The sequence below is a fragment of the Hippocampus bargibanti genome, linkage group LG12 (genome assembly GCF_051943395.1).
Source record: "Hippocampus bargibanti isolate YZ-2025 linkage group LG12, ASM5194339v1, whole genome shotgun sequence".
In the NCBI taxonomy this organism is placed as follows: Eukaryota; Metazoa; Chordata; class Actinopteri; order Syngnathiformes; family Syngnathidae; genus Hippocampus; species Hippocampus bargibanti.
Window position 1 is genome coordinate 12,993,261 of NC_142745.1, and position 13,246 is coordinate 13,006,506.

General features: G+C 40.9%; 1 protein-coding gene across 2 annotated transcripts in view; it reads right to left on the bottom strand.

The window, feature by feature from the left end:
• Positions 1 to 13,246, bottom strand: part of cacna2d2a (calcium voltage-gated channel auxiliary subunit alpha2delta 2a) — a 168,277-nt gene that overhangs the window by 86,457 nt on the left and 68,574 nt on the right. For both annotated transcript variants that reach the window (XM_089009935.1, XM_089009936.1), the window contains exon 4: positions 3,739 to 3,798. In XM_089009935.1, the coding sequence (XP_088866061.1) occupies positions 3,739 to 3,798 (60 nt within the window). The remainder of the gene's footprint in view (positions 1 to 3,738; positions 3,799 to 13,246) is intronic.

Genomic DNA, 13,246 nt, shown 5'->3' on the forward strand with positions numbered 1-13,246 from the left:
CAGTCTTTTATTGTGCCATACAAGGTACAATAAAAACATATATTTCCTCCATTTTAAAAATGAAAAATAGCTTTGAGTTGAATTAAACAGGCCCCGATTTTGCACCATTATTGAGAACATTGAGATGATTATGAAAATTTCAGTTTTTACTTTGTGCGGCATTTTTGTATGATGGTGTTAAAAGACAACCGACGTCTCCGGACAAGTTGTGTCCATAATTTGTAAAATGGCTTCAAATGACTTATACTGAGCGTATTTTACAAAAATTCCACCCCATATAGCTGTATTTTACGTTTTAAGACTCACGCTGAATATTCAGGAAGTCTTGTTTTTGAGTTGGTGACGAGTCCATACGTGACGTCACTAAAGGACCGCCCCTGACCGTAAAAAAGACGCATTGTAGCGGTCCTTCCATCACGTCAATGTATTTTGCTGTATACTTGTTTGGTCTGGGGACCTCGTGTTGCACCCAAAAGCCGCCAGAAGGCCAGAAGAGGGCGTCCAAGCGCCATATAAGGAATTTATCAGCCTGTGGCCACAGGAGGTCGCCATTTTGTGCCTCATTTTTTGGGTGAGAGATTTCCCCCCAATGTTGACTCAAAATGGCTCAAATAAATTCTTTAATCAATTGCAAACATGTATGCTTTCCCCTTCAGAACTATTTGAATCATATTCATAACTGGATGTGTAACAAGAAAGCATATTCTCCGAATCTGAAGCCATTGTTTTGATTCACTAGCAATGCAAGACGTCTTGGCGTGACGTCACGAACTCGGGGCGGGACTTTCTGAAAATGCCCAATTCGCAGCTCAATTTTTTTGCAGATTTTGGAGACTAAGTCATTTTTATTGGTGTTTTGAATTTGACTAAAATATCATACTGCGTGTTTTTGGTATTTTAGATGCTATAAAACCTTTTTCTGATGTCAGTTAAAAAACAAAAAAGTGACGTCGGTGGTCCTTTAAGTCAGTGATTTTGTGCCGCGCGCACACTAGATCATCAGGTGTGCCGCGAGAAACGATCCAATGCCCCTTTTTCAAATATTTTTTTTTACAAACATTTATTAATCATTTTCTGACAATATTATATCATTGTCCTGTGTCCGTGCTGTTAAGACTGGGAGGGTAATTTCATATTCGTCCGTGTGGCAACACGTCACTGATTGCCTCTTCCCTGCGAGATGGTTCGTGGTGTGCCGCAAAAAAAATCCAATGTAAAAAACGTGCCCAGGTTCAAAAAAGGTTGAAAAACACTGCTTTAAGTCACCTTTTTCTGACATAAAATGAGCACCTTGCCCCCCCCAAAAAGATAACTAGATAAATGTAAAAAGAGGTTATGAAATTGTGCCCCAGATGGACGAAAATCCCTCCCTGCCGACCAAGTTTATAATAATGGAGGATAAGGAAGGAAGATCCCCACTTTATTGAAGAGACGGGTTTATACCAAGCATTGGAGGAGTATTGACGACATCTTGGATGCAGCTTTGTGAAGTGGGGCTATGGCACGCATCAAATCTCACGAAGGAAGGTTGAAGCACAGAGCAGTCACCCTCATGCTGAAGCTTCCAAGTGCAATCAACCGTGGATTTGTATTAAATAAAACAAATCGAAAAAAAGGGACAGTGCAAGGAAGTGGCGCTCATTATTATTCGTTTGAAATCAGTTAAAGCCTTTTCTCAAACATCCCCCCTGGAGGCACAGGGGGGTTAAAATCCATTTGCAGGAAGTGTAGCATGACAGCGAACGTGTCTCCCTGGAGACAGAGAATATGACAGGAGGGAACATGTATCTTCGACATGCGTGTGCGAGTGTCTGTATGTGTGTGTGTGCGTGCGACCATGTTGGTGGGGGCATTTGACTGTTTACAAATTTGAGAATCATTGGTGCGTGTGAGGATCACAAACAGATACAGATGAATAAACAAAGCTCTGCAATATTGTGATTTTGTTTTTAGATTTTAAAAGCCAATCCTTGATTTAAAGGTCAGCAAAAACATGTTCTGCCTATGACAACTCATCCTTATCTGCTAGATTCGCGTGGGAGCATCTATGAAGTGCATGTGTCTGTTTTATTTTTGTTTTGTTATCGCAGTATTGGTCTCTGTGATGCTGATCACATTACGTGAGGTGAATCAGGTTTTTGATTCACTCCTGATCAACGTTAATTTGCCTGATAATGGCGTATTGCTTAAACAAAGCTATAAGAAACCTGACAGCTTTTGCAATACAGAATATGCCATGCATTGTAATTGATGCCTACATTATTTAATAAAAAATGCCTGCATTTAAGCCTAACAGTGAATACATAATAATAACAATAAAAATAATAAATTATTATTGTTGTAATAATAACTATTTAATAATACTGATAATAATAAATATTATTGTAATAATAATTCATTATATTGATGTAATAATAACTATATAATAATTAGTATTAGTATTATTGTCATAATAATAACAATAATAATTAAAACACTACTAATCTCATCTCTCATCTCATTTTCCGTACCGCTTATTCCTAGGGTCGCGGGGGTTGCTGGAGCCTATCTCAGCTGTCTTCGGGCACGAGGCGGGGGACACCCTGAATTGGTTGCCAGCCAATCGCAGGGCACACAAAGACATACAACAGTCACTCTCACACTCACACCTAGGGACAATTTGGAGTGGTCAATCTGCCTGCCATGCATGTTTTTTGAGTGTGGGAGGAAACCGGAGGACCCGGGGAAAACCCACGCGGGTCCGGGGAGAACATGCAAACTCCACACAGGGAGGCCGGACCGGGATGTGAACCGGCGACTCGACTACCGGGCCGCCCCAACACTACTAATAATAACAACAAATAATAATTATAATTGATATACTAATAACTATATACTAATAACTATATGCTACTACTACTACTACTACTACTACTAATACTAATAATAATAATAATAATAATAATAATAATAATAATAATAATAATAATAATAATAATAGGGCGGCCCAGTAGTTGAGTGTATAGCACGCCGGCTTCGCAGTGCAAAGGTCGCCGGTTTGCGCCCCGCTCCGGCCTCCCTGTGTGGAGTTTGCATGTTCTCCCCGGGCTCGCGTGGGTTTTCTCCGGGTCCTCCGGTTTCCTCCCACATTCCAAAAACATGCATGGCAGGCAGATTGACCACTCCAAATTGTCCTGAGGTGAAAGTGTGAGAGTGACTGTTGTTTGTCTTTGTGTGCCCTGTGTGTGATTGGTTGGCAACCAATTCAGGGTGTCCCCCGCCTCGTGCCCGAAGACAGCTGGTATTGGCTCCAGCGCCCCCCGCGACCCTAATGAGGAATAAGTGGCACGGAAAATGGATAATAATAATAATAATAATAATAATAATAATAATAATAATAATAATAATAATAATAATAATAATAATAATAATAATCTCCTCCTCTTCCTCTTAATAATGTAGTCTTGGTTTTCTAGATTGTACAACACACAATAAGATGAATTAAAAAAAAAACACTTCTGATTTTTTTTCTTCAGCGTATGTCTGGTCTCTCGTGTTTGAACAAATCAAGTCAGACGTACACAATCAAGATATGTGAACTCAGCTTGGTGTACACAGGTAAGAAGTAGGTGAGCTGAAAGTCAGTGGGGAATAACCACATCATGGGAAGACACATCAGTTGCCCGAAAAGGAAAATGGGAAGAGATGGGAAGGTCATCCGAGGAAGAAAGAGAAAGGAGAGATGGTGTCCTACTTTACCGTCACGCCATCTTGCCACACGTGATCCTTCTGAAGCTGCTCTGCTTCATTGGCAAGTTTCTGCAAGGATACACAAAATAAGCAGATCGGTTATTAAGTGTCTGAATAATCCAAGGCACATTCAAACCTCCCATTATTTTTTTGTCTCTGGATGTTTGGAAAAATATGTTACCGGGTCGGGTTAAACTGAGGCATTTGTTTAATCACCCAAAAGTGTCTTTTCTTTCTAAATGAGAAAGTACCTTAGCACCAACATATGAGCTAGCTCCCATTCTCTGGAGTATCTTAACCAACCTCAGCCAATATAGGCAAAGCTGAACTCACCAAAAATTGAGTTAGTGCCATTTAAACATCTCCTGGTTAATTAGATCAACCCCTTGAATTAAGACTAATTTGTTCATTCCAGCAATGGATTTTGAACCATTTGCACATGGCGCCTTCACAGTGTGGATAGTGAAGCTGAAATCACATTAGAATACTGTTTGGAATCAAAGTCAAACAGAAAGAAACCAAGCATAGGTTATGAGATAGCTTTTGAGGTAAAAAAATATATGCTTTTTCTTCGCAGAAAAAAGCTGATGAATCTACAATAAAATCACTGCTTCTTCCAAATCTAGTCTGCTGTAATGCTATTCCATTTAACTTTCAAAATCACCAAGCCTTTGACTAAAGATTCCATTTTTGTCCCAATGGCAGTATATAGTCGAGTGAATCAACAACACCACGATCTAATTAGTGATTTGAAATTATTCACCTGGGAGCCAAAAAGCAAAAGCAGTCAGTATGTAAGTATATACGTTGTGTGTACTTGTAAAGAGGCTTATTGGTGTTAACAAGGCAGCTACTGTAAAACATTGATCAATATGGGGGAAAATGCTGCACACTTGATGTTATCAAACTTTGGCGGGCCGTGCATGTCACTTCTAGGCCTTCAATAGTGCTACGTCTGAATCGCGCTACAGTTGCAGGTGTAGTGTGATTTAAGACACGCCCACTTGAGGATGCCGTTGGCCAGGAAATAACTTCATTAAACTGTTGGAATTTTTAATATGAACGTGTGGATTCATGATAACCTCATAAAATTGCAATATTATTGGCTCGTGATGAGCCAGTCATGTAACTAGCCAAACATAATTGTCTATGACGTTGCCAACGACTTCGCGCAGGCTTTGGGTTGCCCACTCGATATCTGATTGGTTAACACATTATTTCTTTTCCCAACCCCTTGTTAAGATCTATGAACAATCTTTCGTTCCATCTTCGTTGATGGCTTTTTTTCAGCAGCACGAATCTCTTATCCGCACTCTGTTTACCTCCCACTATCGCCACTATCCCAAGTCGACCTTCATAGCACTTGGACTCCATCTTATTGTAGCATTTCAATACTGATGTTACTGCACCGAAACAGCCATGCGTCTTTGCCGTTTGCTCAGATGGATATGCAAGACAAACAGCCGATGAATCCGAGTGAGAGATGCGAAAGGTGGCCGTATGAGGCATTTTGGTGGCTGGAACCCAAGCAGCTTAAAGGATTGGATAAGTGTGGTTAGATCAGCAACGATCAAAAAGCTCCCAATACAGGCCCACACAACACTCACCACCAGAGGAGTTGCCCCCCCAGTGCCCGATTGTTATACCGTTGTCGTCCATCTATGACGCATGACGGCCCTATTTGTCAGCGAGCTTTCTGGCAAGGTCACGAAACATAAACACGATAGTAATGGATGGCAGTGTCCGTCGACAAGGTCTACGTATAACGCATGTGAGTTACAGCCACTTGGTCAAGCACATTTTTTGACGGATGGTCAGGGACATTCATTTCATTCAGGTCATGTTCCAAAACGGACCAACCTATCCATTCAAAAACAATGGTAGCTAGCTCGCTAGCTAACAACGGGAAGATACGTATAATGACACACAGTGACCGTATTTTCTCATTGGACTTTTGCGATACAGTGACTCTTTGTTCATCGTGTGGGTTATGTTTAAAAAAATAACCCATGGTAGGCAAAATCCAGGTAGCAGTCAGGTTATTTTTTTTACAATTATGATTATTCATTCATCTTCTGGTTCGCGCGGGCTGCTGGAACCTATCCCAGGGATCTTTGGGCACTCGGCGAGGGACACCTTGAATTGGTTCTCAGCCAATGGCAAACCATTCGCTCTTTCATAATAATAACAACAACAATAACAATAATAATAATAATAATAATAATACATTTTATTTTAAGCGCCTTTCAAAGCTCTCAAGGAAACTTTACAGTCACAGACAAGCATAGATACAATAATAAATAAAATACAATTATAAATAGAAACAAGACATAGAGCTCCATAGAAAATGCAATTTTAAAGAGGTGGGTTTTGAGATGGCATTTGAAGGTGGGAAGAGAATCGGTTACGAATGTTGGGAGGAAGTGAGTTCCAGAATTTGGGGGCAGATCAGCTGAAAGCTCTGTCCCCCATCGTGCTGAAACGGGCAGGGGGGGGGGCACACAGAGGTGGAGGGAGTAAGAGTTTCTGAGGGAACGAGAGGGAATAGAAGTTTGAAGGTCAGATAGGTATGGAGGGGTGGGGGGAGTAAACCAGACTAAAAAAAATAGAAATTGAAATCAATAAAACATTGAAAATCAAATGTTTTCTTACAGATATCTATCGATGACAGTTTTTAGAAATATTGGAAAATAATTTTAACTCAATCACTACCATTCCCGAATGTATTCAGGAATTGAAAAGCATGACGTGGAGCGCCATTCCCAAATTTGTTCAGGTTTTGTTTTTTTTTCTTGCTTGGGACACGGATCAAGTCAGACCTTTGCAATGTTTTTCTCTCCCATGAGGGGGCAGAATTTGCCTTTTGTACAGCCACCCCTATTTCAAGCTCAGATAACTCCAGACCAATATAACTTAGGAATGAACTCTTTTTTTCTGATGAAGGAAGAGTGACTAAATTTTCTAACGCAGTATTGAATGTTCATGTAGTCCTAAAACACAATATTCTGTGGGCTCTCCAATTTGAGTGAAAATGACAAAAACCATGGCACTGGAGTGGAGACATTGGCACATCATCTGGCAGTGAATGAGCTAATATATTCTGAATTTTTGGGATATCTTAGTTCCAAGAAACTGTGTGGGACTGAATTGAGAACATCCATTTTGGCAAAGGTTGATCATTGTGCTATCTAATGGCCTCTTGTTCCTAAGGAACTACGCTAAGGTCTTGAGTTTTACCGCAGCCTGTTGATACAGCAAGCCATTCCAATTACACAACCATAAAATGAATGGGATCCTCTTCTAATACACCTCCATTCCTCAAAAATGTCAGCGATTGTAAACTATAACCTCATTAATAAAATGATAATTGATTGACATCAAGTGGCATTTTGTCAATGTCACGGGTGGCCAATGAATCCATTTGTCACACCCACCCTGGAAGTATGATGAATCCAAAGATGGCGGTTTAGGTCGCGACTGTCATAAAAGTCCTGCCAGTTCAAGGTTGAATTGTCTCACTGTGAAATCACAGAGCGAGAAGACGGCAGGAAAAGAAAAAAACAAAACACGGTACAACTCAGCATGAGGTGATTACCATCTTTAATATTCACTCTGGTTCAGTTTTCTCAGGTCCACAGGGGGAGACATTTATTCATTCAAAGCTCTTCCCGGGGATTGACAGCACACCAGGGACACGTGGCGTCATGTTGTGCTAAGCGTCGACTTTACACCGGACCGAATGCGTGATTGCGGCAGCCCGTGAGGCCCCTTCCCCTTGAAGCATTAGCTCATAAAGGACACTCCACGCAGCACACCGCCGCCAGTCTGATACAGACATATACTCAAGCAAAACAACTCCGCACCGGCTACTTTTGAGCAAGAGGGCACTTCAGGGAATACAAGACGGTCTTGGACGTGATTGCGGCTTGAATGCAGCCACTCGACATGCTCCCAATGAACCCCCCTGCTGTATTCCCTTGCTCGATGATCAGGGCTGACAAAACTGCTAAATGACTTGGCTTGTAATGGTGTCTTGAAGGAAAGGCAGTGTGAAAATCTTCATGGATTCGCTGATCTGTCCCAATCAAATAAGTCAGTCCGGGAACCCCTTTCACGAGTACACGATGAGTCATGGGGGCAGAAAGTTGCAGAAGAAATGGCTATTACACCAGTTTAGGACTACAAACACAATAATCCTAATAATCAAGTGGTGGACCATTGAGGCCTGCAAGGCCTTTTCTGCTGGACTAAAATTATCGGAATCACGGACTGATGTTAATTATATATTGTCCATGAATTCTTGTTAAATAATTCAAAATTGTCTTTCACTACTTTTCCACTGTCGCTGCTTCCAGACATGTGTTTTCGTATTTAAGCATTTAACCAATCACATTTCAGCCATCATTTGTCACCAGGGTCAGAAATCTACCTGGATGCCTTCACGACCGGTTCTGCAGACCGTGTCGCACCAATGTGTCGATGAAACTGTTGCTCGAACCAATCAGAATTCAAGTTGGCAACCCAAAAGGGGTACCAACACCTTCTAGAAGGCACTGGGCAACGTCAGAGTTTTCGCAAACTATGAGTGGCTACTCACTAGCCAATCATACAATATAATTAGCCGCTATTGACAACAAGAGCATACTGGCAACCCACAATGGCTGAAGGAGAAGAAATTGATTTGGTTGGAGATTTACTGTTAAAGCCATTTTCAAGAAGGACTTTTCTAGAATAAAATGGACATCATTAAGAAAGTCAGTTATTCCCTGAGTAATGGTACCTTTGTTCCAGCTCAGCTGTTGTTAAATCGCTAAATAAATCAATGTTTGTATTTTATTGTATTTTGGACAGGTGCCCTCATTTCAAGCTCCTATAACTCCAGACCTATATGATTTAGGAAATAACTCTGATGACAGAAGAGAGTCTAAGGTTTCTAACACTCTATTGAATGTTTATGAAGTCCTAAAACTCAATATTCTGTGGGTCCTGGAATTTCAGTGACATTTTTGCATGTCTGGCAGTAAATTACAGTAAAGTCTCGTTATATCGATATCGGATATATCGATAGTCCCGGTTATATCGATACTATTTCTATGCACGCACGGAGAAAATTACATGCAAGCAGGGTCGGATATATCGATAGTCCCGGTTATATCTTTTTTCGGACTCCCTTGAATATCGATATAACGAGACTTTACTGTAGTTAAATATGAAGAAAGCTAGCTAGTAATCAATCACGTCTGAAATCAATAACTTCAGCATGACATATTTAAAGGACAAGCGACGGCTCCGGACAAGTTGTGTCTACAATTTGTAAAATCGCTTCAAATGACTTCTACTGAGCGTATTTGACAAAGATTCCACCGCATATACCTATATTTTACGTTTTAAGACTTGTGCTGAATATTCCGAATGCCTTGTTTTTGAGTTGGTGACGAGTCCTCACCCTACGTCACTGAAGGAACGCCCCTGACCGAGAAAGGACATACGTACCTTGAATCACCTCAATGCATTTTGTGGTACTTTGTTCGGTCTGAAAACTTCGTGTTGATGGCAAAATTAGAAGGAAAACACATATATAACGCAATGGCGAATCGTTGTATGTTACACCGAGAAAACTCTTTGATTAAAAAAAAAAATCCAAGGCGAAGAATAAAACTATTACCAACGGAGCTCTGCCGGCATCTTCTGCATTTTCTGTGACACTACACCTGAGTCTTGATCCGTCAAAATGACCCTGAAGACCTTCGTTAATCGATTGCAAACATTTATACTTTCCTCTTCAGAACTATTTGAATCATATTCATAACTGGATGTGTAACAAGAAAGCATATTCTCCAAATCTGAAGCCATTGTTTTGATTCTCGAGCAAGACAAGACGTATTGGGCTGACATCACGAACTGGGGGCGGGACTTTCTGAAAATGCCCAATTCGCAGCTCAATATTTTGCAGATTTTGGACACTTTAAGTCATTTTTATTGGTGTTTTGCATTTGACTAAAAATATCAGCCTGCATGTTTTGGGTATTTTAGATGCTATAAAACGTTTTCCTGATGTCAGTTAGGAAACAAAAGAGTGATGTCGGTTGTCCTTTAAGTCATCATGAAAAGGCACTTTGACCCTTTAATCCACCTGTAACACGAGAACATGATAAACTGTCCACGAGAGTAACTGCTGTCCCTGAAATGGTTAAATTGCTGGACATGAAGCAGGAGTGTTCCTTTTGGTACCATAGCGAGAAGCTGCCGCTTTACGGGCTTACACACTTCATCGGTTCGAAATAATCAGCAGTGTCAGGTCTATATTGAGTACGGCAGACATGATACATCTCAGGACATTATTGCTTCCGTGATATTTGAGGAGACGCCAGGGCATCATCATAACAGGCGTTAATAATGTGCGCCAGGGCTGATGACAAATGCGTGTTGAATTCAAATGTCAGTGGCGTGTCACGCAGTGCAGCGTTCGCTCGGTCCACGAGGGGGCAGCAGACTGAGTGTCGGCAGCCGGCGAAGTCTGACGGAGTGAGAGTGGTCTGCTCTAAGCTCTTCATTCTGTCTCCTTCACTGGGCTGGGATTAAGGCCAATCATAGAAATCACTGAGTCAGAACCGTTCCTCAATAACAAGATGGAAGGACTTTCCACTCCAGAATTTTAAAACCCTCACAGACAAACTGGCTTTGGCTTCACACCCTCATCGTCCTGTTGCCTCCCTCTCCCCCCTGTATGGCACTTCTGCATCCATACCTTTCGTTTCTCTCCACTTGCTGTCTTCTTTATCTCTGGCTGGGTTTTTTTTATCCTCCCATCATATACCATACGTAATTTCTTTCCACCAGTTTGCCTTAAGCGACCTCAAACTTCTCCCCTAATACAGTGATACCTTGGCTTACGATCTTTATTGGTCCCTGGAAGTGTGTGTAAGTCAAAAGGTGTGTATTCCAAACATTAATTTCCCACAGGAACCCATTAAAATGAGAATAATCCATTCCCAGGTCCCCATAAAACATAATGTTCAACTAAATAAGCCTTAAAATTACAAACAATATACCTTATTATATGTATAATAAATTTGCGATGGTATTGTAATTAAAGAAATAAACTGTACTGTAGATAATAATAATAATACATTTAATTCATAAGCACCTTTCAAAACTCTCAAGGACAATTTACAGTTACAGGATAAAAAAAATAATATGTAGATTAAAGTCGTCGTATTTACCTTTGTGATGGTCGTTGATGGGTTTATGGAATTGGATAGCTTTTTGCATCAAGTCTCTCAAGGAGCTCTGGGTTGTACATCTTTGAAGTTGTGATATTGCAACAGCAACAGATGCAGGCAGTACACTAGAAACTTCATTAATAACTGGTTCCCTTGCTTGACTTTTTTCTGCAGTCTACACTCTTTTTTTCACTTTTGTTTCTTTGTTTCAAGCTCTGTCGTTTCCCTTTCGTGTGTGTGTGCGCGCGTGTGTTTCTGTACCCCCCCGCCCCCGCTCACTGCTGCGTGTGTCTCCTCCCTCCTCTACCACAGATCTTGACCAATCACGTGCGGCTTTAACTGAAGACTGGGGCCGGGGAATAGAGGCAAAAAAAGTTGGATGCCATTTTCAGCTCCTTGTTAGGAGCTCCAAGAACCGCCTCGTTCACGAATGACACATCACTCATTGTGGCGCGCCGTGTGTTTCCCGAAAAATAGTTCGTATGCCAAGATTATATTCTCGCGAATTATATTCTCACGAAAAGTTCCTTAGCTAAAGCGCTCGTAAACCGAGGTATCACTGTACATACAACAAAAATCAATGCAACATAAAAAATACGAAAGTTGACTTGGAATAGTAAAAAGTAAAATGTGCAAATTTTCGCACAATTTCAATCAGTGTCGGTGTGGCAACAACTCCAGTTCATAATGAGGTCATTTCTTTATTCTTTTGTGTCGGCTAAAGGCATCAATAGACAATCCAAAGCATGTACAAAAATGTGATCGCCTATTGTTTTAACTAAAGTAATTTCTCAGTCCCAGTCATTCTCCATTCACAACTAAAGCTAGGACACAGTTAGGTAGCTAGCATTTCGAAATGAAGGAAAAAAGGATGCCCATTTCAAGGTAAAGTCAGAGCATTGTCATCAAATGGTGAGTAGTTTTACTTTATTTGAATGTTATTGTGCTGATGACCATTTTATATTGGAGGTAAATGGAGAATAGTTTTACTTTATTTGAATGTTATTGGGCCGATGACCATTTTATATTTGAGTTAGTGGTGTACACTTTTGGGTTGAGTGAACGCTGGGATGGCTGGCTGCTGCTGCTTGCCCGCAGAAAAAAATGTTCTTTTTATCCTGTGCCTGTAAAGTGTCACTTATAAATACAATTATTATTATTATTATTATTATTATTATTATTGTTATTACGTAGTCCTAAAACTCAATATTCTGTGTGTCCTGAAATTTGAGTGAATATGACAAAAATCCTGGCACTGGAGTAGACACATTTTTACACATCGTCTGGCAGTTAATACGTTAAATTGAAAGTGCACCTTATAATGCCTTGTGATCTGGAAAATACGGGATGTGTTGTTTGTTCATTCAGGAAAAAAACTACTTGAAATTGTCTTATTAATAAAAAAGCATGTAAAGATATTTTTTTCCAAGTTATTAAAACTTGTATCATATTGTAACATTTTATGTTACCTTCTGCACTTCAGAACTTGCGCTTTCTCCTCAAGCTTTAAGTAGTTTTATCAGTTCTACTTTAATTGGATTTTTTTATTTCTGGAGTATAGGGACACATATCTGCACTTGTTCTAAAGTACACACTTTTGCCATCTTTGGAGGTCACGGCCACCTACAGCCTATCGTCCTCCTCAAAGTCGTCCGACACTCTTGAAGTCCATAATAAGGAGCAATAATGACGCTTAATTCTAGGTCCCCGGTCGGGCGACAGGCAGTTGGGTATTGTCGTGGTATTAGTCAACTCCGTGTATTGGATGGGTGGGAGACCCCCCGGCTTTGTTCTCAACTCCAAAGCTTTCTGGTGGCAGGCCCGTTGGTGGTGGTGGTGGTGGGGGGGGGGGGTTGTGGTGCCATTGTAGCATGTGCCGAGATAATCCTCCGCCTTTGTTTCATCACGTAATCTTTCTTTTTCACCACGCAACTGTTAGCACTCTTCTTTTACGTGCCCTCCGAAAAAAAGGGTCCCACAACCAGCTGTTTCCACAGAGACGGATCAGAATGTATGCAAAAAGCGTCATCAACTCACAGATGGGGAGAATTTGCCAGCTATTCAACAGAAGAAAATCCAGCACCGACCAGGCTTTTCTTCATTGCACACTTGCCCGCAAAACTCCACATTTATTGTGACAGGAGATTGCCAGCATTGTGCACAGGCTTCAACTCCACCAAACGGGCCGCTGTAATTACTTTTGAACAATATCGTCTCTCTGAAGACATCGAGGACCGATTCAAAAGTCTTAGAAAATAATCGTGACTGATCATTAGCCCCTTCACTGCAGTCTA